General features: G+C 41.9%; 3 protein-coding genes and 2 pseudogenes across 3 annotated transcripts; 3 read left to right on the forward strand and 2 right to left on the reverse strand.

Moving 5' to 3' along the window:
* Nucleotides 1-1,348: 1,348 nt before the first annotated feature.
* LOC4351414 (probable protein S-acyltransferase 1) lies at nt 1,349-4,476 on the forward strand. Its single transcript, XM_015762768.3, has 5 exons — nt 1,349-1,522; nt 1,627-1,806; nt 2,044-2,355; nt 3,157-3,390; nt 3,593-4,476. Exons 1-5 carry the CDS (start codon nt 1,427-1,429, stop codon nt 4,196-4,198), a joined length of 1,428 nt encoding a protein of 475 aa, XP_015618254.1. The 5' UTR covers nt 1,349-1,426; the 3' UTR covers nt 4,199-4,476.
* A 106-nt stretch (nt 4,477-4,582) lies between these two features.
* LOC9271531 (uncharacterized) lies at nt 4,583-5,648 on the reverse strand (annotated as a pseudogene).
* A 1,199-nt stretch (nt 5,649-6,847) lies between these two features.
* On the forward strand, nt 6,848-9,095 carry LOC9266576 (aladin). The gene is made up of 4 exons (XM_015762757.3): nt 6,848-6,956; nt 7,051-7,106; nt 7,231-7,386; nt 8,492-9,095. Exons 1-4 carry the CDS (start codon nt 6,899-6,901, stop codon nt 8,519-8,521), a joined length of 300 nt encoding a protein of 99 aa, XP_015618243.1. The 5' UTR covers nt 6,848-6,898; the 3' UTR covers nt 8,522-9,095.
* LOC9271663 (F-box protein PP2-B10) lies at nt 8,105-13,192 on the reverse strand. Its single transcript, XM_015762756.3, has 3 exons — nt 12,675-13,192; nt 9,170-9,288; nt 8,105-8,946 (listed from the first exon to the last, which is right to left on the reverse strand). Exons 1-3 carry the CDS (start codon nt 13,014-13,016, stop codon nt 8,499-8,501), a joined length of 909 nt encoding a protein of 302 aa, XP_015618242.1. The 5' UTR covers nt 13,017-13,192; the 3' UTR covers nt 8,105-8,498.
* Nucleotides 13,193-17,628: 4,436 nt separating this feature from the next.
* Nucleotides 17,629-21,092, forward strand: LOC4351415 (putative disease resistance protein RGA3; annotated as a pseudogene).
* The last annotated feature ends 4,711 nt before the right edge of the window (nt 21,093-25,803 follow it).

Raw genomic sequence — 25,803 nt, forward strand, 5'->3', positions numbered from 1 at the left:
GTTGTAGATTAGATGGAATGGATGCATGGAGTAACCCAAGTCAGAGTAGCAAAGGTCTGGGACTGGTCAGCAAAGGGCAGCGTGGACGTAGCTCCTCTTTCTTTTCTTGCTTGACTCATTCTCCCTAAAAATCTCCTACCATCTGCCTACCAGTTTCCAAGAAACAAACAAGTACCCCCCATGTTTCTGAAATTTGATACTTGTCTATTTTGCTTATGTCAAGTATATAGTAATGACTAAACTACGTTCTCATGCGATACCACGTGATTAATCAAGTGTATAACTGGTCTACTATTTCTTTCTCTAATGGGCACTACCCGAGTTCTAAAAACACACACCCAAATGAATAATACGATAATTATCACTGGATTGATGTTGCTTCAGTTTCCAGCCTCCCGAAAAGAAGCTTCCATTACTCCAAAGAACTGTTCACTAGAGTACAGATAAACAGAGGGAACCATACAACCAGTCCAGAGGGACCCAACGCAGTGCCAAACGTCACCATTTCATGGGCAATATTGTTACAAGCTCTAGGACAGAACGTACATCTCTTTACTACATCAAAACGGAAACAAAGTCCCTAGCTTCACGGATAACAACAGCATTTGAACCGTCATCTCATAAATTTGTCATCCTTAAGAGCTTGGAACAGTTAGTTGCTTAGATTCGGTTTCTGATATAATCTGACTTGTACAAAGCAAATCGCCAATTAAGAGCTCCAATACCATAGCTTCTGCTTGTAACATATCTTTGTAAATAAATTCATTGATCTTTCAGCTCCTTGACAGCACTGCATCTTTTATCATACACTTACATGGAGTTCTGCCCTGCAGGGGATCACAGAGCAGGGCATAGTACAGTCAAGAATAATACAGGGAAGCATATACTCCCCTTCGTCCCAATTTAAATGCAACCATGATTTTCTGTGTCCAACTTTGATCATCTGTCTTATTTAAAAACAATAAAAAAAACAAAAAAAAAACATAAGTCACGCATAAAGTAATATTCATGTTTTATAATCTCATAACAATAAAAATACTAATTATAAAAAAACAAATCAAATAAGACGAACGATTAAAATTAAGCATGGAAACTTATGGTTGCTCTTAAAATGGAACGGATGGAGTATTTCCAGCGGGGATCACGGATGGACATACATACAGTACAGCAGATATATTGGGGGCGCCGGCCAGTCCTCAGCTTTGTCCACACCTGTTTCTCAACATTTTTCTATGCTAGTTGCTCCTAACTTGGCCTACTGTCCTCCATCTCCAACAACACAAGAGTACAAGACAAGTACTACAACGGCAACAACTATGCATGACATCAAAACGAAAGCTGGGACCTCGTCGATCAAAGCTAAGCACAGGCACATAACACCCTCAATGCAACCAGCAGCAGCGAGGAGGCCATGCTGCCATGAATCATGATCATGGCGTCATCACAGGAGTTCGAGGCTAATGACCCACAGCAGCTGCACGCCAAGCCCAAGAGGCTCTACCAAGTCTGGAAGGGAAACAACGTACCTGCTCTTTCTTTCTTTCTTTCTTTCTTGCTCCAGCGATCTGGCTACAGCTTCTTCAACTTCATAGCAGCGAGGTAGACTGATTTTCCTTCATTTTGCAGATATTCCTGTGTGGTGGACGCCTTATTATTGGCCCGGATGCAGCCTCCCTGCTGCTTTCCATGTTTCTCATCCTTGGCCCGGCCATCGTCTTCAGCTATCAGATGGAGTCCACAATCCACCGCTCTCAACAACGGATGCATCGAGCTGCACAGCTGATAGTCATCATCACAACAGCAGCGGTTAGTGAATCCCCAAATCATTTATAAGTTGCTTCTTCACATATAATTTTGATTGCCAATCCGTTCTCTAGTGACATATACCAAACAATTAATCCGCATGGTAGTCACAGTGATTTCAGCTTCAATATCTGAAACTGAAATCAGTCAATCAGGGGTTCAAGATTCCACAAGTCTAATTTCCACTATACAACATGTCTAGCACTGTACAGTCATGTGAATTTCACCTTCAAATTGCAGGACCTTTTCTTCCTCTTCATGACATCAGCCAGGGACCCAGGGATAGTGCCAAGGAACACAAGAGCACCACCTGAAGTCGATGAATTTCTTGGCTCAACCACACCATCGATGGAGTGGAGCTCAGGGAGAACTCCGCGGATGAGGTTCCGTAGGTCAAAGGATGTTACAGTCAATGGCTTCACGGTGAAGGTGAAGTTTTGCGAGACCTGCCTAAGGTACCGCCCACCACGATCCTCACATTGCTCCATCTGCAACAACTGCGTCGAAAAGTTTGATCACCACTGTCCATGGGTCGGCCAATGCATTGGACTTGTAAGTAAACAATCAATGATGCAGTAATCAGTATAGTCATCAGCCTAATTCAATGTGCAGTTCCAGTACTATTTGTTTCCATAGTGTTTTTAGAAATATGGTAGAGTATAACCACTATGCAATGAATTTCTCTTAAAAAAAAGCTCTATGGAATGAATGAACTTACTTTCAAGTTTCCATAAGATGCTGGTAAATATGCCAAAAGAGTTCTTCCCTCTCCAATGGTTAATGTCCAGCCAAATTCCTTCCAGTCATCTTCAGCATTTGACTATTTATAAGTTATTCATAAAGCTACAGAGCTTAACAAGACATTTAGACTTGAATTTGTGAGTTATAACTTTACTTTTTAGCTAAAAGGACTCCTCAATCATCTAAGTTGAATTACACCAGGCTCAATGTAAGCTATTTTTTAATTACAAAATCATCAAGAATGAGTTGTTAACTAGTTCCACTGTTTGACTAGACGTGCAGATAAGGTTAGGCACCTATGGGAACAGAACAATGAAATTTTCAGAGCAAGACCTAAACTGTACCTAACATACATTTTTTAGGACTAAAGCACATATTTCGAAAAGAATTTCTCGCAATTAATGCAGTGAACCTAAGGTCAAGGAATAACTTATGTGAAAGAGCAGGTTAACCAAGCACTAATGATCATCTGAACTCTATATTTCAGCAACTCACAAATCTCTTATACAGAAATGATGTTAAAGTATTCTTAAGTGCGTGATCAATCATTGCACTCTCGGATGGTTTCCACTTGCTTATCAAAATCATGCCATTTTCTATTTTTTCTTGCAGAGGAACTACCGCTACTTCTTTCTGTTTGTAGCGACATCGACTTTCCTGTGCATATTTGTTTTCATCTTTTCATGGGTGAATGTCTACTATGAAAGGGGATACAATGGCGGATCCATCTGGAAGGCTTTGCGAAAGGAAGTATACTCATTTGTGCTAATCATATATACTTTTATCGTTGTATGGTTTGTTGGTGGTCTCACAGTATTTCATCTTTATCTGATCAGTACTAATCAGGTAAACCTACTTTCTTCTTTAGCTATTCTAGAGACTTTGCTATAGTTACTGGTTCTCTTATACTGTAATTCAGTAAATGCATTTTAATGAGTAGACAGTATTAAGAGTTTGAGATAGTTCTGATAACTTCAACTAGCAGCTCCATACACGGTGTTTAGTTGTGTACTGAATGTCTAACTAGATCCAACTGCAAATTCTGCAGACAACATATGAAAACTTCAGATACCACTACAACAAGGACAACCCCTACCGAAAGAGCATTGCAGCAAACTTTGTAGATGTGTTCTTCACCAAGATCCCTCCACCCCAGAACAATTTCCGTTCATGGGTAGGTGAGGGCGCACTGGAAGCTGGATTTTATACTCCATATATTGCGCTGGATTTGACTGATCCAAGGGAAAAGATTGATTTAGAGATGGGAAACAAGGATATACTTGTTGGGGGTATTCAGATCCCAACAGTGCTTCAGAACATAGACTATGGTTCCTTTGAAGATAATCCAGATGACAAGAACAGGAATGAAGATGATAGACTAGTGCCTTTTGCTTCAACTTGGGCACAACAAGCAAATGAAGGTGCTCGAACATCTGAAATAGCTACTGTAGAATATAAGGACGAAATAAGTGAAGATGGTGGTAAGGAAATTATTAGTTCAAACACAAGTTCAGAACAAACATCAATAGAAGCTAATGCAGCAGCATCTGAGGATGAAAGCAATGAGGACAATGCTGGAAAAAGTAACAGTTCAGATAGAAGTTCTACCCAAAATTTGGGGGATGTGAACTATAGCTCTGTATTACTCATCTAAATTGATAATCTGTTCATATACATGGCCATTATGAGTTGACATTATTCTTAGCATTACACATGATAAATAAAAACAGAAAATGAATGACTGTATGCCTCAGCCAAAATTTTTAGAATGTATTAGTTTACGTCTAGAAGCCCATGTTGCACTGTTCACGCTTTCCTGCACTATATGTTTCTAATTTCTGTAGCATGTGGGCCGTAATGTGGACATAAAAAGAAAAGAGTTCTGTTGATTGATTACTACCTTAATGATGCAACAGTTCAGATTGCTCTACTGCCTTTATGGTACTACAAAGGTGAAGCTAACGATGCAGATGTGGAGCAAGTCACAGAAGGGGCTTGACATTCACAAAATAATCCATAAAGCAGGACCAAGATAATGTAAATTGTTAAGTAATGATTCCATTGCTCATTATTTGGTAAAAAAAAATACAGCTGCTTACAGCTTACAAGCTAAACTTTCCAGACTAACTGAAATCTGGAATTTGAAAGCAAATTACTGGTCGCTAAAAGGCAGTACCAAAGATTGCACATTTCTGCAAAAATGAAATTCCTCACGCCTGATAGACATCTGGAAGCTGAAGGCCTACACTGGCAGCAGATTTGTTCAATATCTTCTTCATCTCCTCTGATCGGTCCACAGCTATATTATACGAGAATAGCAGGTCCTGGGCAATCAAACATGATTTACAGAGTTAACATGGTATACAGTGCATGAACAACCAATCTAAACTAGGTGTGATGTACTGGGAAGTGGGAATTAGCAATGAAGCAACTGCGAGTTTGTATACTAAAACACACCGAAGGAAGTTCAATTCATCACGTTAATCAGAGTTTGATTTGGGGAAAAAAATAGCAAGGAACCCAATAGAAAGGGGAGTTTCAGTCAAAAAAAAATAGAAAGGGGAAAGAAGCCTTCTAGCCATTTCATCGAACACATTTATCTGCTAAAACAATGCGCAAAACAGGAGAAGATTATACGCATCTAGAAATGGCTCCAACCTTGTGGTGGTGGACGCTGGCGAGGAGGTAGGCGTAATCCCCGGCGAGCCGCAGCCGCGCTCTGGCGTCGGCGTCCGTGCCAGTGGGGCGGCGGAACTCGGAGGCGACGAACTCGCGGAAGTGCTTCTTGGAGTCCCCCCGCCGACGTGCTTCTGCACCGCCTTGAGCACCCGCCGGTAGACGGCCGCCGACGTGGCCACCATCGATCTGTCCACGGATCCGCCGCGAGAGGAGGCAATCGGACGCGGAGACTGCGGGTCGCCGGCCTCGCCTTCTTGGCCGTGTCGATCGAACTGGAACTGTAGAGGAGGAGGAGGAGGAGGAATAGGTAGGCGTCCCCTTGCCGGAGATTCTCCTCTGCAGTTGCCGGAGTTCGCCGGAGCTTCTCCGCCTTCTTCAGGAAGGAGTAAAGGACAGAGTAAAGGGACTGAAGTAAAAAAAATTGCAAAGAATGAAAAGGGCTATTCTGCAAATATCCATCTTCATCCTGAGCCTCAATCTGACCGTCCATCTTCGATCTAACGCCCAAAACATTTGCAAATCAGACCATGGTTTGGTTTGGATTGGACTGCTACGAGTTTGCATATAACCAAAAATGCTTCTCGCTCGAACATTTCAGCATAAAATAACTTTTTTCTTTATTTGAAGATGGCTTATCAATACTTTATTATATCTATTATAAAGCTTTAAGTTTTTCCAGGGCGGATCCAGGAATGAAAAATAGAAGGGGCTCAACATACGGGAAAAACCGACATAAACATATCATGTCTCATACAATATTACAGTATCAACAGGTACCCCTATATCATGGTCTGCAATTTCGATTCTAAAAAATTTAGGAATTCTGCAACACCATCCCCCAAGGAAACTATCACACCCAAATAAAATCATTTTTCTTGTGAAGTTTAACAAAATCTATTCAATTTTGGTAAAAAAAAAATTCAAATATCGAAAAACTTTCTTGCCTAAAAATTTCGAAATTTGCAGTACTAATCTTGAATTCCTAGCTAATCTAAGCTCCCTGATTCAAATATTGGCCATCTTTGTTTAGGCTTAAACTTATTGGCTTAGACTTTTAAGTCAGCTTATTGGCTTATATGATTTATAAGCCAGTGAATTTAATGTCCTAAGTTTAGTGGTAGAGTCATACATCTATCTTATATAAGCCAAAAAAAGCTTCTCCAACTTAGCTTTTGGCTTAATAGTGTAAGAGTGGCTTATAACTTTAAGAAAGCCAAACGAAAAAACTGCTTGTTTGTTTAGGCTTAGACTTTTTGGCTTATAAGTTGACTTATAAGCCTAAACAAAGAGGACCTTAATAGTGGAAGGGATCGCCAATATATCGGGTTTTACGGTTATGTGATACAAATCAAATCAGATTTGCCCAATAATTGAGCGAGTAAAAACGAACTTTTTCCTACTTTTTGCAGCACGCCTGATGATGCGTTTGTGATATCGTGGGCCTCAACCAGGTGCCAGCACTCCCGTCCTGAGGCCATCGACGCTTCCCATATAATTTTGGCCCGGAACTCCAATTCCATCACATACAATATCGGCCCAGTATGTTTGTGGGCTTCCGGCCCAAATCGCCTTGGGCTGTAGCCTACGGGTACTCAGGTCTCTGGGGGAGTCAAGGGTTTAACCCGTCCTGCGACGCGGAGCACCGGCCGCCGCTCGCCGACGCAAGACAACGACGATGCCGAGCTTCCCTCCGCCCGGCACCGTCACCATCTGCGAGATCAACCGCGACCTAGGTGTGCTATCCACTCCCTGCTCCCCCTCTCTCTGCTGTCTCCAATCCGCTTCGCTTGCTAGCTGGGCTGCTCATTCCAAGTCTGTGCGTTGCAGTTGCGGCGGATGCGCTGTCCGACGATGGAGCCAAGGATGCCTACGGGGATGTCCTCGTCAGTACACTCCCATCTTCCCCCCTTCCTCCTCCGCCTCGCATAGTTTCGTCTTTCTTCTTTTTCACAACACTAATTTTATTAGGCCTCTAATTGAAACTTTAATTTGGGATTTCTTCTCCAGGGAATGGTCTTCAGCCCGATTCCTTTCCAGCCGGATGCGATTGTTGCCACCCACGAGCCTCCTGCTGTCACTGAAGCTGCTGAGATTGTCCCCAGAACAAGTTTAGCTTCCACCGTAGCTGAGTCCTTCAAACAAATGCTATTCCCTTCTTGCGATGTGAGTTGGTTCTTTATCATATCTTAGTGACTCAATTGCGAATAATTAATATATCTCCATATTCTGTTTATGTCATAATATCAGTTGGCATAGTATACTGTTAGATTGAATTTATTTATTTATTTTTAATATAAGGGAGGAATATGCCTCTGGTCAGCGTCATATCATGACAATGTTGCATTTGTGAAATCTGGTACCTTTCCTAGAGGTTCTAGTGGCCAAGGGATGCTTGTGGACATTCTCTATTGTTCTTCTGCTGAAGGTAGTAGCCTAGTAGGAAAGGATCCTATGGCTTACAAAATATTGTATACTCGCTTCAACAAATTATAGATATCATCGTCGAAAAAAGTACAGATATATTTTTCATCCATATGATTTCACTAAAGGAGGTAAAATTACTGAAGGCGTGCAGGGTATTGAAATGAACACTCAAAGTCATATAATGGATGAAACATAATTTATGTCATACTGAGTGCATGCACTGTATCGAAATGAACACTCAAAGTCATATAAGTGACCAAACATTAACTTATGGCATAGAAGGGATTAAGTGAAAACTTAGTGAAACATAAAGAACATTCTCTTTTAAATATCGGTGTCCCTGGAAACAGATAAGTGGTATTTTCACCAGATAAAATGTAGACCCCAGAATTTTGCATTCCAAAATTAGTTACCAGTAATCGGTCAGAAATTTTAACATGAGAAAAGAAAAAAGATCTGACATATAAAATACATTAATACATCACAAATAGATCATAATGATTGTAGGGATATAATCCATAGGGACATGCTTCACAAAAAAAGTATATAACATACAATAGTTCCACCACAAATGTGGCAATTGATTTAATTCTAGAACTGGATGTGAGTATTTCTTTTTCCTTCAGAAATGTAACAACAAATAAACTTGAAAGAGAAGATGAAGTTGGCATACTTCCAAAGTTGAATTTAAATTGTTCCAATCAATTTATTGGTACTGGTTCATTGGCTTAGGAGCGGCAACTGATCACTTACCGCTGGCTGTATCATGACTCCTCTTTGTGCATATTCAACACTGCATTATTTAATTTTGTCTTCTAATTAACATACTTGCTCCATTTTTCAGTTCTTCCTTAAGGACCAATGCTGTGTCTAATTTCCATACCCTCGAGGATAAGTCCTTTCTTCGAGTTGAGCTGGACGATCTCTTGCAGGTTGATAACAACCATTCCATCTCCTTGGTGGTTGTAGAAGTGCCCCAGTTGTACCTCCATCCAGCCGTCACCCCGTTCTCTCGGATAGCTCACTGTCTCCTCTGCTCGTCCTACTTCGCTTCTACCCATGTCAAGAGGTGTCTCTTGCGTGCGTGGGTGCAGAGAGACGGTGCGCTTGGCAGACACTACTTGATCGTCCATGGTGATATATGCCTCTTGTGTCCGGCAGTCAAGCCCGTATGATTTATCTGCCAATTTGAAGATGAGATAGACTATGTATCGTGTGTTGGGTGAGAGCTCTCTGCAGTTGATGCGGCCACGCAAATGGAACCAGCAGACAAATACAAGCGCAGCTACTCTTTCAAACCTGAAACAAGGAGAAACTTTGGTTTTTGTTTAATTATCGAGAAAAAAAATCAAAGCAAATCAAAGAATAGTATGTATATTGAATTTAAACACTATCTGATTGAGAATGTTTATTATAGTTTATTTCTTAATGATTTTGTATTTCTAAAAGAAGTGTCATGTATATGTGATTATGTTTGCAAAATAAGTGCTTCAGATTTATCCTCCACGTTTGGGATGCAAACCTGGAATCGGGTAAGTAGATCCATCTCCAGTACCGGGCATCATCCCCCCATGCTATCTCTAATGATCTGGATGATAGCAAGTAGCATTTAGCTCCGCTTGTTCTTTCCAACCAAAAACTCTGGATGCAAATGTGCAAATTAGTCGCGCGCATTCATTTACTTAGCATCAAGATAACAAGAAGTTAGCACTAATATTGAACAAAATAATGGATTTTCCCTGGCAACATTGCGTGGAGCTAGATTGTAATATTAGACTTTGATTTAATATACAACTCGTAGCTCCTCAATACAATTGTATTTTGTATATAGTAGATTTAAGAATATAGAATTGAATTTGATTTACAACTCTTAGTTTCTACTTTCGTAGGTACAATTATTTGTATACAATACAACAAAAGTGGGATTGGAACTAATATACAACTGTTGACATTTATTTATGTGAATACAATTATTTTTTCTTTAAAAACAACTATATTGATGTAACGACCCGCCTCTCCCAGGCCAGGACCGCTTACATATGACAGCTTTCATAGGTCATATACTATGAAACGTTTTATGACCTATTTTAAGTGACTACATATGGCAGCTTTCATGTCCTCCCAGAGAGACACAAGTCTTTTATGCACACTATATATGACAGCTTTCATAGTCTTTTATGCACACTACATATGGCAGCTTTCATAGGTCAAGTCTTTTATGCACACTATATATGGCAGCTTTCATAGTCTTTTATACACACTACATTATGCACACTACATATGGCAGCTTTCATAGGTCACATGTCCTCACTTGTGCGCACCCGGGAGGTCTTTTATGCACACTACATATGGCAGTTTTCATAGGTCATATACTGTCCTCATAGAGACACACAAGTCTTTTATGCACACTACATATGGCAGCTTTCATGTCCTCACATGTCCTCACTTGTGCGCACCCGGGAGGTCACCCATCCCCTCACTTGTGCGCACCCGGGAGGACCCTGGAGTTCTTTGGAGATCAGCTTCTGGAAAAGAAGTTGCAACTTGTTAATATGAGTACTCTATTAAGCAACTTGTTGATATGAGTATTCTATTAATCCTATTAAGCCCTAGGCTAGAATGTTCTGGCAGCTTTCATAGGTCATAGACTACTCTGTGTGGTATGTTCTAGCAGCTTTCATAGGTCATAGACTGCTCTGTGTGGAAAAGAAGTTGCAACTTATTGATATGAGTATTCTATTAATTCTATTAAGCCCTAGGCTGGGATGTTCTGGCAGCTTTCATAGGTCATAGACTGCTCTGTGTGGAAAAGAAGTTGCAACTTATTGATATGAGTATTCTATTAATCCTATTAAGCCCTAGGTTGGGATGTTCTGGCAGCTTTCATAGGTCATAGACTACTCTGTGTTGTATGTTCTGGCAGCTTTCATAGGTCATAGACTGCTCTGTGTGGAAAAGAAGTTGCAACTTATTGATATGAGTATTCTATTAATCCTATTAAGCCTTATGCTGGGATGTTCTGGCAGCTTTCATAGGTCATAGACTGCTCTGTTCTGGCAGCTTTCATAGGTCATAGACTGCTCTGTTCTGGCAACTTTCATAGGTCATAGACTGCTCTGTGTGAAAAAGAAGTTGCAACTTATTGATATGAGTATTCTATTAATCCTATTAAGCCCTAGGCAAAATTGCTCCAGGCCAAGCACGTTTAACCCTGGAGTTCTTTGGAGATCGGCTTCCAGAAAAGAAGTTACAACTTATTGATATGAGTATTCTATTAATCCTATTAAGCCCTAGGCTGGGATGTCACAATTGATAATTCTGCACCATCATAATTTGAATAGATCAAAATCTAATGGTTTAAATAATTTTCTTTTTTCAATTAATATGGTACGGTTTCTATGCCTTCCGAGTGAAACTAATGATTTTCTTTTTCGAGCTATCTTAATAATATAACCAATGAATGTTTTTTTCTCGCAAACTTTTGTGCGGAGCTAGATAAAAGTAGGATTAGAATTTGATAAACAATTCATATCTTATGTTTCTATAAATATATGATTTATATATGATACTAAAAATAGTATTAGATTTCATATACACCTTTATCTTATGTTTCCGTGCATATAGTTGTAATTTGTATAAACTATTTTAAAAGTAAAAATAGATTTAATATATAAATCTTAGCTTTTGTTTCAGGTACTCATATTTTGTATACAAATTTATCAATCAATCTATGCTTATAAGGCTATAACTTATATTTTGTATACAATTGTGTTTTGTTTTTCTCTCCGACTAATGCGAGGTGTGATGGTTCTTTTTTAACCATCTTAACTGTATACTACTCCATTAGGTTACAAACGTTAGACATTTAGGGTGTGTTTGGTTGGGTGGATAAGACTGGATGGGAGATAGCCGCTTGATTTTTTATGGTACATGTGGATGGGGCGGTCTAGAAAAGGGAATATTTCCTCAATATGCTAGATGAGTGTATACGGCTTATTTGGCCGGATGAAGCCATCCATGCTTTCGTATGGGTGACGTGTCATATTCTGATTAGTTGTGCTTGGTTTGATTTTTTTCTCCTAAACCGTTTATCTAATTTATAATTTGATTACACCATTATATTAGTTACAATTAAATATTTAAAACAAGATCTCGAATGATTATATTTTGATTAAATATATATATATGACAAATGGGTCCCACTAAATTTGGCTTATCCCATCCATGCTCTATCCCTCCAACTAAACAAGAAATTTGATCATCCTATACATACAAACCAAACAAAAAAAAATTAGATCGTCATATCCAATAAAATATGGATGACCATATCTTATCCATGCATGATCATGAACCAAATGCACACTTAAGGCCAAGATTCGGTCATATTTTTGGAACTTGACCATCAAGTGATTTCTGAAATGGTTAGTTTAAAAACAAATAATTACGGTATGTACTTATTTGCCTCAAAGAGTAGCTAGAATTATAAGGTTTAAAAGTTTGACTAAATCATGTCCAAAACAATGGGGAGTATTAACAGTGGTACAGCTGTGGGGGGTGCCGGAGGGGGCCAACACCTCCTATCCAAACACCACCACCGCCACCCTCACCTGTTTTTACTCTATATTGAGGTTAACTAAGATATGTATTTATCTAGTTTATTTGTGTAGCTTGAAATTATTATCAGTTTAGTTAGCAAGTCTAAAAAAACATTAGCAAGAAACATGATCTACAAAATTAGTTTGTGATTTCTCATCTTTTTCAAAGTAAAATAGAATATACTTATTTGTGAGATTATTCAATAGTTTACATTAAAAGGATTTAACAATAAAAACTAGTTCCAAACTTTCAATGATATTATTAAAGAGCTAATTAAGATTCAAGTTTTTTTAAAGGATTAGTTTACACGCATTGATTGTTATTGACAGTAACTACTTGACCTCCTTTGCTATCGATATTGGTAATTCAGTCTTATGGCTTATCCCCACCCCCCACACCCCCTAATCTTAAATCCTAGGTATTATACGTACCTTGCTGCGTTGGTCGAGAAGGACGTGGTCCTGGGCGAGGCTGAGGAAGAGCTCCTTGTTGGAAGTGGTGAAATCCACAGGATCGTCGGCTCGAGCGAGGATGGAGTGGTAGTCCGGCGGCAGGAAGCGCTCCCACACGGCGTTGGAGCTCGCCGCTGCTTGGAAGTCGGCGGAGACGGCGGAGCAGCGGCAGGCGTCCGTGGGAGTGGTGAAGGAGATTGCATGAGCCAGGCATGCCTCTGGGAGGCGTGAGATGCTGCTGCTGCTGCAGTATCCTGCTTCTTCCTCCTTCTTACCAACGCTCACATCGTCGTCCACTTCCTCCCTTCGTGATTGCTTCATGGCCAGCGGCTTCAACAACTGTCGTTGGAGATATCACAATCTAGTATACTGTATATTGGACTATAGGTAGGCATCAGGCATGTCTGTACACGATAGAACTTGTACAATCTAGTATGTGAACGCATGTCTTATCAGTAAGGAAATTTCGTTGTTATGAGTAACAACTGATCTTTTCCCACCTAATTTATTATTAATCAACCGTACGTTACATCATCAACATATACAATTGTATATCCACTCCTACCCAAATTCCACGGCGCGCCATCAGGCCACGGCTGCCACGCGCTTGTGCTCGACGCGTTGACGAGGAGGAAAAGAGCTGCAACCATCTAGCCCTCTCGTGGCAGGTGGATGGACTCGTGGGTCCGGAGCCATTCAGCCAACAGTTTCATCAGACAATAGGTAAGTAGTAGAATACAGAATTTAGGCCAGTGATACAGGTGGTTCTTCCCCAACCAGACAATTCCTCCAACAGATCGACACAAGCCCCGGCCGCCATCGTCAAGGCCACTCGCCTGTGCTATATTTCATATACTAGAAAAAGACTGCGTTGCAACAGGCAATGGCGGATACATAAAATCGATTCGTTGGTGTCATAACGTTTCTATTGATGTCATAGTATGCTAATTATGTTTAGATCATATTGTTATAACATAGATAAGCAGTTATGCTATAGGTTTTGCCGAAAGTCGTTGGTGTCGTCTGACACCAGTCCGCCCCTGGCAACAGGTAAGTGTTTTTTAATATACAACAACTATTAGGAGCTAAGCAATATATTGAAACATTAAGATCACTATACATAAGTGGAGCTGCAGACCCAGCTAGCATAGCCGATGTCTCCTCTTGCTACCAAGCTAGACCCACACGTTTCATTAGCGTCTTCAACCTCCGGACGACAGTCATGTGCTACTATGATGCTGTAGCCTATCCTTTGCATCAAATCTGGCCGAATCTTTCTCGATCTCCCAAATTTAGTTGTGGATTTTTAATCCACTCAATCTTCTGTTTCTATTTCCCCGTAATCGAAGCGAATCCATAAAACTGGGGGATAAAAATGACCTGGGGAAGCTTGTCGGCCGCATTATTGGTGACCGTTAAACGAAGATTAAATCTGGTGAATTAAAGCCAGATTTATAAGGAAAATCATTGGAGAAATAATGAGGGAGTTCTTTCTGTTTCTCAATAATTGAAGCGAATCTGCAAAATTGGGGATAAAAATGACCCGGGGAAGCTTGTCGGCTACATCATTGGTGACCGTTAAACGCAGATTAAATTTGATGAATTAAAGCTGAATTAATAGGGAAAATCATGGGGAAATAATGAGGGGGGAGTGGGGAATCGATTTTTGCAATCAATTGGAGGAGGAAACGTATGAGGCAAATCGACGTGGCAACGGTGCTAGGATTTGGCCGGCAGCTAGAGGCGCACGTAGCTTGCAGTGGATCGGACTTATTAAAGAAAATACAAAATCCTCCTAAAAGAAAAAGGTGAAATAGGTGGGAGAGAAATGGAGGTCCGGAAGACTGAAAGGGAGAGAAAAAGGAAGCAGGGCTGACTCAGAGTCAATGACAGACGAAAAAAAGCTATGAAAATCTTTCGTATATTTTAATTAGGTATAGATTTGTAGAGAGAGAAAGATGGCGGTGGCAATGATGCCTCGAGAGCAACTACAATTTTCCAGAGCAATGCCAAGGAGTTGCTTGCTGAACTAAAGGCCAAGCTCACCATGGTGAAGGCCATATCCGAGGCGGCAGACAGCCGGCTCATCACCAACACCAACCTTCTCCACTGGCTGATGCGCCTACATGCGGCGGCTCAGGAAGCCAAAGATGTCCTCGACGAATTCGAGGTCGACGGCTCAAACATCGCCCGCAAGCGCAAGGCCAGTGACCTCATACTGTCATCCCGATCTCTCAAGAATCTGGTCATTGCTGATGAAAGCCTGAAAAGGTTGGAACATGTCGTCAAGACCCTCACATAGCTCTGCGCAACCTCAGCCACTTTCATTGAGCTCATCCAGGGGCGGATCTCCAGTGTAACGGCCGGTGTTAGGCGAAATCAACAACTTTCGATAAAACATATAGTTAAACTATTTATCCATTTATTATAACACCATGGTTTAAGTATAATTAGCATACTATGACACCAGTAGATACATTATAACATCAACGAATCAATCTTCTAGATCCGCTGAACCAGTAGAGACATGTTTCAAGGAAGAACTGAAGAACATAAAGTGCTAAGGAAGAAAAAAGCTCAGAATATATTTGCATGTGCAGGAGATGCATATGCCTTTTTTTTTTCCGTGTATGACTTCTACTCGGACATCTATATGTGCGGGTTCGATCTAATCGATATGGTCAGACTCTATCCTTCTATCCTTGTATGACTCTATATGCAGGAGCCTATATCTATTGTTTCTCCTGTTTCCATAAATACAAAGTTATTCTGTATCAATCTAAGACCAATAAAATATGGATCTACTATAATCTAACGGTCAATATTTTTTCTTTTTCTTCGATTAATGTGGTAATTTATAGGCTCCACAGTGAACGTGGTATCTTCTTTCAAAGCTGTTTTAATAATATAATTGATAGATAGATAGATACAAAATCCTCCTAAAAGAAAAAGGTGAAACAGGTGAGAGATAAATGGAGGTCCGGAAGGCTGGAAGGGAGAGAAAAAGGAAGCGGGGCTGACTGAGAGTCAATGACAGACGAAAAAAAGCTATGAAAATCTTTCGTATCTTTTAATTAGGGTTGTGTTTAGATTGACCCAAAGTTTGGAATTTGGTTGAAATTGGAGACGATGTGACTGGAAAGTTGTGTGTGTATGAAAGGTTTGATGTGATAGAAAGTTGGAAGTTTGGAAAAAAACTTTGGAACTAAACACAATTTGCCTCGAGAGAGAAAGATGGCAGTGGCAATGATGCCTCGAGAGCAACTACAATTTGCCGGAGCGTGCCAAGGAGTTGCTTGCCGAACTAGAGGCCAAGCTCACCATGGTGAAGGCTATCTGAGGCGGCAGACAGCCGGCTCATGAAGGGGCGGGCCTACAATGATTCATGAGTATTCAAATGAATACCCAAGAATTTTAAACAAAAAATACATATATGAAGTATATATTCCATATGTATATATGAAAAAGAAAAAAAGACCTACCATTCAAAAGAAGCCCAAGCTAAAAACGATTCATATCCCTCCCATCATCTCTTCCTCCCACTATTTCACGCCCATTGGCCCAATAGCAAAAAAAAAAAAAAAAAAAAAAAGAGCCCAAACACTTTCTAACCCTGTCTCCTCACCACCCATCCCAACTCTCCCCGTCTCCTGACTCCCGATCCAGCCACCAGGACAGCCGAGACCGACGCGGCGACGCGCCGGCGCCGGCGCCGGTCGCCCTGTGCGCTGCGCCCCATCGCCAGCTACCCGCCTGGCGCATCCCCCACGTCGCCACCGCCGCGTCTCCACCCTCCAGGCTCCAGCCACGGAGCCGCTGCGCACGGTGCATCCGGCATCCCCCGCGTCTCGCCCTCTCCAAGCTCCAGCCGCCACTCGCCGGCCCGCCGGGACGCCGCCGCGTGCCGCCTGGCAGGCTCCACCGCAGGTGGCAGGCCGCTGGCCGCATTGCCACAGGCGCTGTGGCTGTGCACAGTGCGCTGAGCAGCTGACCGCCCCCTGCCTCCCTCCACTCAAGTACTCCACTCACTAAGGTAACTCACTAACTCTTCCCTTCAATCCTCGCCTAGATGGCTAGATGGTTAGGAAGTAGGAACAATTTGGATTAGGAAAACAACCATACAGGAGATTAGGATTTAATTCATAGTTGAATCTAGCCTGTTGGATATTGTTCATGGTTGAACATTTTTTATTTAAAATTTGAATCCACGAATGATTTATGGTTGAATAGAGTATACTGTTGTTTTGTAGGTTTGAAACATGAAAAAAAGGATTGGTTACATTCATTAAAAGGGATTTCTTCTTGCAAGTTCAGGATAAAGATACCATCAATCATTTTCAAAATATCAAGAAATGGAAAGTTCTTCTCTAAATTGTAAGATTTCTTATCATTTTGCCATTTTGTATACTCTATAAATTTGATATGTTTTCGCAATTAATAGTTTAGTATTATACTCTAATATGCTTAACACATTCAATTTATGATCAATTTTATCCATCCATCTATGACTTTATAAAATCATGTTTATACCGTTATATATTATACAATTATTAGACTCTGGGTTGAACAATTTTTTCTATCTCTTCTAATTTCGAATACCCAAGTTGAAAATCCTGGGCCCGCCGCTCATCACCAACACCAACCTTCTCCACTGGCTGATGCGCCTGCATGAGGCGGCTCAGGAAGCGCAAGGTTGACGGCTCAAACATCACCCGCAAGCGCAAGGCCAGCGACCTCATACTGTCATGATGTCATCCCTTAGATCTCTCAAGAATTTGGTCATTCCTGATGAAAGCCTGACAAGGTTGGAACATGTCGTCAAGACCCTTACACAGCTCTGCGCAACCTCAGCCACTTTCATTGAGCTCATCAAGATGGATGATTCCAAAACAAACCAGCTGCACAAGGCAGCAGAGGCCAGCTCTCATCTCCCGGTAGATGTCCCTGTGTTTGGCCGGGATGAGGTCAAGGAGTTCATCCTGAATGTGATTATTGGATCACCGTAGCATGATCATCCAGAATCCAGCATTGGAACTGGTAAAGTAAGAGCAGCCAGGCACAACATTCTTGTTCTCCCAATAGTCGGTATGAGTGGCGTGGGGAAGACAACACTTGCCCAGGTCATCTACAATCATGCCAGAGTGAAGCAACACTTTGAGCATAGAGCTTGGGTCTATGTTTCTGAGGATTTCACCATCAAAAGAACTTTGCAAGAAATCCTGCATTCGTTCCAAGGACACGGTGGCGCTATTTTCAATGGCGATGAAAGCATGGAAGCTACCATCACCAAGCTCCGTATCAAGATCAGTGGAGGATGTAAATTCTTTTTGGTGCTAGACAACATGTGGGAAGAGATGTGCCAGGAATGGAGCGTGCTGCTCACAGCATTATCCGATGAGGCACGTCAGCATGGGAGTGTCCTCCTTGTCACAACTCAGAGCTAAAGGGTTGCACAATTTGCCGCCACGATTTATCCCATAAATTTAAAAGCATTGCCGTGGGAGAGCTTCTGGCCTCTCTTTCAGTACCACACATTTGGTGGTGTGGAGGTTCCCCAACAAGATGACAACCGAAACATGCTATTGATCGCCCAAGGGATTGCAAAGAAGCTAGATGGATTACCATTAGCAGCAAAAGTAATAGGAAACCTGCTGAGATGTAGGTTCTCCTGGGATAATTGGAGAAGGGTTGCCGAGAGTGATTGGTGGAACTTGGAAGAAGCTCTCCAGGGTATTCTGCCATACCTCAGGGTCAGTTATCAGCATCTGTCACCAAAACAAAGACAGTGCTTAGCCTATTGTTCAATATTTCCCAGGAATTACCTGTTTGACAAGGACAGGGTGGTCCAGATGTGGCTTGCGCACGATTTTATCCAGTGGAATGAGATTGCTGACGTTATGAGGCCAGATGATGTTGGGAGGCAGTTATTTGATGAGCTCGTGGAAAGGTCCTTCTTCCAACCCACATTTGTTAGTAACAAGTATGTCATGCCTGATTTGGTCCGTGGTTTAGCAATTCAGTTTCTCTACACCAGTGCTTCTTCCATGGTGAAAGATCAACAGGAGTATCGTCCTTAGCACCAGGAAATATTCGCCACCTGGCCCTGCAGGTTAATAGCCTGGAACAATGCCAGGAGCTGCACAAGTACAGAAATCTGCGTACTCTCCTAATATTTGGCCGTTGTGAGAGTGATGCATTTTTTAACCTTCTTGATGGGATGTTGGAGAAGTCACCAAGTATCCGTGTGCTAGACTTATTGATACGGGGAAAGCCCGACCTTCTCGACGTAGGATCCGGATACACCCGTGAAACCTCACGAACTGGATGAACAACACGCTGCCCGTGCAACGCACCTTTCACCACGAATTCGCAAGCATCAAATTCTCATATATTTCACGCATAGACTTAGAGAGAAACGAGTTCACCTTATGTTCTGATCTGCAAGTAAAGAACAATGTACTTTTGATAGGTAGATCTGCATCACTTATCATACGTTAAAGCACCAGGGAAGGTATGGCCCAAAGATGCTAGGCCCCTGAGAAAACTGCGATTCCTTGATCTTTCATTTACAAAGATCACAAAGTTGAAGGATCTCCCCACCAACCTCCAAGTCCTGCATCTTCGTGGATATGATGCTGATCGTGTGCCACAAAGTATCACCAAGCTGACCAACCTACGGCATCTGTATGTAGATGGTTCAGCATTGTCCAAGATTCAAAGTATTGGACAGCAAACTGAACTTCAAGAGTTGGAGAGCTTCATTGCACGAAAGGGACAAGGATTCATGATAAGAGAGTTAAAGAACATGAGGGAGTTCACGGGGAGGCTGTGCATCCGTGGTATCGAGAATATCAGAAGTAAGGATGAAGCGATGGAAGCTAGATTGATGGACAAGAAACATGTGGGTGCCTTGGTGATCGAAGGGAAAAGAGTGCCCAAGTTTGCACTTGAAGGACTGCAACCACACACAAACATACAGGAACTCACCATCAAATTCTTCCAGGAACAAGATTTTCCTGATTGGGTGTGTCCAGATAACTTGGTTAATCTCTTACAGGTAAATCTTGAAAGCTACCACTTCTTGTCTACCATTCCACCATTGGGCCATCTGCCTTTGCTAAAGCTCCTCACCCTAAGAAAGCTTCCCTCAGTGAAGCATGCCAACGGCACATCATTCGGTGGTTTCCCATCTCTTGAGGAGTTCGAGCTTCATTCAATGGAGAAATGGGAGGAGTGGACAGAACCAGATGCAGCAGCTCATGCTTATGGGTTGTCGCTTTTCCTTGGACACCTCAGGAAGCTCCATCTTGCATACTGTCCATCACTGAGACGTTTCCCGCATCTTCCATGCTTTATCTGCATTGAAAGAGCTGAAGATCTCCAAGCCTGGAAGCTGGATCCTGGCATTACCAGCATGTTCTCAAGTCTTGTCATCCCTAATAACCTTGGCAGTCGAGTACTGCAACCACAACGTTGTAATGTCCGCGCAACAGTTCAAGTCCCTAGAAAATATTGAGCTTATCAAAAGTGAAGGGCTACGTTTGGCTGATGGATTCCAATACTTTAGCAAACTGAGAAGCGCATGGGTGGAGGGTTGTCCTCAACTCCTAAGTGCCATCACCACCTCTGTCTCAGTGGGCTTTGGTCAAGATTGTTGTGCGGCACATGATGAGAAGCAGCAGCAGGAAGCTAGCCTTTTAACCCACCTCAGAGCCAATGATAGCTTGATGTATGGTGATTACTTCAGGACCGTGGGAAAGCTCCCATCACTGCGCAATCTGACAATCTGCAATGAATCGAATGGCACTAATTTCTCGGTCAAGCAAGAACTGTGGTTTCAGCAACAAAACTCGCTAGAGCACCTCTGCATTGAAGGTTTTCATGCATTGCAACGTCTCCCTTCATTCTTGGTTACCATGCTCTCCATTAAGATACTAGAGCTTCATGGCTTGCGTGGCTTGCAGTCCATACCAGACAATGCTCTGCCCCTGACTCTCCAAGAGTTCAATATAAACAACTGTACTTCGTGTTTGAGTACTCGGGTATCTAAAGATGGTGCCGATTGGCCATATGTTGCTCATGTTCCATACATCCGAGTTAACGGAACCACGGTCCAAAACTTATAGACTTTTGTACTGTATATATGAACTCCTGAAAAATCTCCGATACAAAAATAGAAGAGAATGGCTTTTGGTATTCAGTAATCCAGTCAATGAATTCTTTTACCTGAGCCATATGTTTCCTTGAGCAGGTTGAGTATATCCTCGTAGAAATGATATGTATATAAGCATGCCTATGTAACTAAAGAAGGTATAGACAAACAAACAAAAGTTGGAACTTGATTTCGATTTTCATATATATGATCCCCTTGCCACATCTGAAAGGGCATCAATGCCATATATGTGTTTCTGTTATTGTGTGTGCGCCTCCCGTGTCAGTGCATTATTTGATTTTTAATTTTCAGTCAAAGCAGAGATCGGTAAACAGTTCTCCTCATCATTAGGCAGATTCTTTTGGTAAAAGCCACCTACAACTTCCAACACTGAATTCATTGTGCGAGCATGGCATCTGCGATTCCTAAATTTTCACTCTTCCCTCGTTGTGCTCCACAGCAAGCTAGCACTTGCATTTCTTCAATGGCATCCTGACAAAATAAGACCTGGCATTTTCCTTCTTAGGTTGTAGACAGGGGGCTCAAGCAGACATCATACTGTGACTCCCCCTAAGCAGGACTGTATGTCTGCCTCCTGTTGAGATGTAGAAAATGTAGGGTGCTTAAGAACAAATTCTTGCAGGTTTACTTCCAAAGCAGAAGGTATTCCGAAGTGTGACAACCTTTCAAATGGTTTCATATTTTCCGTTATCAAGCACAAATTTTCATGAAGAATACCAGCACATTTCTCAAGCTGCTCAACATTGCGCATTGGATGTAAATCATCCTACTCATAGATCTGGTAAAGGGAAGCTCTGCCAGCTCTTAAACTTTTCTCCTAAAACCATTCCAAAACCTTAAAGCCAGTAGGTAAGTTCATTGGAAAATTACATTTTGTTTCAGATGCAGCCAGCCACTTAATGTGTATACTCCTTCCCTTCCATTCTTCGACATGGTCTGCTGCTATATTTCCATCCCTGGTGACCAACGGTTTGGTACTAAAGAGCAACTGTAGTTGTCGAGCAGCAATTCCCTTGCGAGCCACAATGCATGCATACTCAGAGTTTCATCTGTTGACATCATGAGAAGCTTCTTCAACTCTGAACAAATAGCAGGTTCACTATCCCCGGTGACAGGGTCTTTTTCTACCATCAAACCAGCCATCTTTTAGACCTTGAAACATTCGTTCCTTTCGAAAGGGTGCATGTAAACTTTGGGGTAAAGTGCCAACCTCATTGTTCAACCTGACTTCATGCCACTTCCTTGAGACAAAACGGAGAGACGTGCAGCCTTTCCCCTGCTGAAATTAAAAAGAAAGAAAAGAAACCCCAATGAGGATCGAAACCATCATCGTGTTCTTCATAATTCTTCTCCTGCTACTTGTCATACTTCCTCTGATATTTGTTGATTATCTTAGCCGAATTCACTTGAAAACCCTTTGCACGGACCCTATCGGCTGATTGGCCAGCTGTATGTACCATATTAACAGGAAAAGGATTACTATCGACCTTCATTGGCCTCTTCGAATCATCAAACTTGATTTTTCCTCCCTCAATAGCCGTTTGGATCTGCTGCCTGAAGACCTTGCAGTCATTAGTTGTATGAGACCCAGAATTATGCCACTTACAATACCTCTTCTTACCCAACTCTTCAGCCGATGGAATTGTATGTCCGGCAGGAAGTTGAATCTGTTTTTCTCGAAGTAGCAAATCAAATATCTTATCAGCCTTGGTTATGTCAAAGTCATACCTCTCCTCTTTTCCTGAGTTCTTCACCCATTGGCACGGTATAACCTGTTTGCTCCTAACCCACTCGGCTGCAGCTATTTCGGAATCATCATCCTCCTCATCCGACCCATACATATAAGGATAGACATGATTAATCTCCCTAGAGTTCTTCCTAGCTTCCGCAAACCTTTGTTCATGCAAAGCTACCTTCTGTGTAAGGTGCGACAAGCTTTCGAAATTTTCATATGAGAATTTTTCCCTGATCGGAGCAATCATCCCTTGAAAAGCCAAATCGGATAACTGGGCATCAGTCAAACTCAAGCTGTAACACTTATTCCTCATTTTCCTGAACCTTTGAATATACTCACGCACCGGCTCATCATGCTTTTGCTTGATTGACGTGAGATCAGACAGTTTCATCTCATTAATCCCACTATAGAAATAACTATGAAACTACTTTTCTAAATCGGCCCAACTATTAATCGACCCATGCGGCAGAGAAGAAAACCAAGTAAAAGCCGACCCAGCCAATGACAACCGGAATAACCTAACCCTCAAAGCATCTACAACCGATGCCTCACCACACTGAGCTAAAAATCGGCTAATGTGCTCATAAGTCGATGTAGTGTCTTGTCCTGAAAACTTTGAGAAATCTGGTGCTTTGAACCGGTTAGGTAAAGGAACTCTTTCAAACCATTCAGGATAAGGTTGTCGGTACAAATTTCCAGTCTCTTTTGGTTTAAGCCCAAATTGCTCCCTCATTACATCAGCTATCACATCAGCCCATGGTCGCTGCTGAGGTGTTCCTTGAGGTTGTTGTGGTGTGGGCTCAAACTGGTTGTAAAACTGAGGTTGAACTGATCCTGCCTGTTGGTACTGAACTTGTGGTGATGGAGGTTGATATTGATAACTCAAATTGCCCCCTGGTAATTGTGAAGGTTCGGCTGAATACCACGCGCCAAATGCTCAGGAATAACTTGAGGTACTACTGAACCATCTGGTTGCACATGATGAACCAGGTGTTCCGGGACAACCTGATTTGTAGTGTACTGCACAGGCTGACCACCAGGCATTGCAAATCCAGCCGACGCGTTCATTGAGGCTTGCTGCTGAATCGGCTGAACGACCTGCTGTCTCAACGGTGTCTGCTGAATCGGCTGTAAAGCCGGTCGTCTTGGTGGCGTCTGCTGAACTGGTTGCACGACCTGCTGGATTGGGGATGTTTGTTGAATAGGCTGCACAACCTGTTGCCTGGGCGGCGTTTGCTGATTCGGCTGCTGCTGAGCCGAATTAATAGCATTCTGAGGAGGTAGAAACATAGATGCAACCGGGTCTTGTGTTATCTGAGTCACATTCGGTCCAGGATGCTGTGATTGCTCTCTTACCAATATTTGAGGATTGACTAATTGACCTGAGGCCGACGACGGCACTGCAGGTGCTGGAGCCGATGCTGGTACCGTCGGCTGAGCTGATGATGTAACAGGAGGAACTCCCTGAGTAAGTGGATGAACATCGGTAATCAAAGTCCGATAATTTGGAAAAGTACCCCCTTGCAAATAAACTGGGCCTGCAGCCTGATGTTCAGCTATTGAACCATCGGCTACCGATTTCATCATATTTGACAAGGTATTAGTTAATACTCCAGATTGATTGATCAAAGCATTATACACGGCATAGTCAACCCGATCTTGAAAGTTATTGAAAAAATCTTGGAATGCATTGTCATTCTGATTAAGATTTCCCCTTTGCGGTCCCTGAGTGCCGTCACCTTGAACTCCATGTACTTCACGAAAGTAGTCACCCTGGTTCTCCTGGGTCGACCCATCTGTAACACCTTTGTCACTCGGCTGGGCTGATCCATCTGGAACTTGTTTCTTTTCTCCCTCTTTAAAAGAGCCGATCCCAGGATCATCAGGAACCACCTTCACCTTGTACTTCTAAACAAATGTGCCCTTGCGAGTCTGCATGAATGAACTTAAAAATTGATCTCGTGCTTGTTGCATCATTGCATCGAAGTCTTTCTTCTGTTCGGGAGTGAGCTTCTCTGGATCAATGGGCACAACGTTTCCTTCATGGACGTCAGTCAAACCGAGCTTCTGGATCGTTTCTTTAACATTACTCGGGCTGGCCGACGACGGCGACAATGGTGGTTTCTCAGCCATGAGGGAAGCTGCCTTCTGACTTCTAATCAGTCCCACCAGGCATGCCAAAAGCGTGTTGACAGAAAACACGAGGCCTGGGAGATCTGCTTAACTCCAGTGCAGGTCCAAAACTCGCCTTCGGATGTATGAGCGTGCCAGTTGATTTGATCATGCAATCAACAAGAAACAAAGACAAAGAAACCGTGATTAAATCCATAAATGATAGCCGATCGGCTAAATGCCGATGACATATCATTTATCTTTGAGCCGATGTCATATGTAAATCGATCGGCATGTGTTAAGTAAACAAATCAGAATTAAATCTACTCGATCGGCTGTAGATATCAATAATATATAATCCTTATATCGATATATACTTGAATCAAGTGATTGGGATAGATCGGTCACCTTGCCGAGACAGTATAAATCACTTAGATCGAAATATATATTAATAATGAGATTATACATATATTCATAGCATAGCCGATCAGATAGATCTAGCATGTATCGGCTAATACTCCGATACCACATCGTGTTAAGATATTAAAGCAAATAGAATATACCAAACATAAGCCTAATATACTTAAATGCAACAAGATCTTAACATAAAGGGTAGATCTAACATGTCAATCGATCATATAGGATAAAAGCAATTAGATCAGATAAGATCGGCTGAAACTCCGATACTACCCTAATCGGCAACCAGTAGGCAGGCTAGAGATTGAAATTCAACTGATACAACATTAAGTATGAAAAGAAGAACAATATCTAGACAATCAAGCTGCTGGATGTTTCGTAGAGTGGTGGATATCTCATATAATCTAAGCCAACGTCGTTATTTAACCTAATCGGTTGCCTTCTGGTAACAGATGTTAGCCGATTGTAGGTTAGATGACGATATTGTCAAGGATTATGCAAGATATAGGATAACTTGACGGATTACATGAACAAGATTAGAGTATCATAAAGATGGAAGCACTAATCTCGAGAACACAAACCGTCATAACAAGTTTTACCTCATGTTGAAGATCGAAACCGATGCAGCTCAACCCGAAAGTAAGAACTCGTCGAAATAAAACTAAAGCAAA

Source organism: Oryza sativa, chromosome 12 (assembly GCF_034140825.1).
Source record: "Oryza sativa Japonica Group chromosome 12, ASM3414082v1".
NCBI lineage: Eukaryota > Viridiplantae > Streptophyta > Magnoliopsida > Poales > Poaceae > Oryza > Oryza sativa.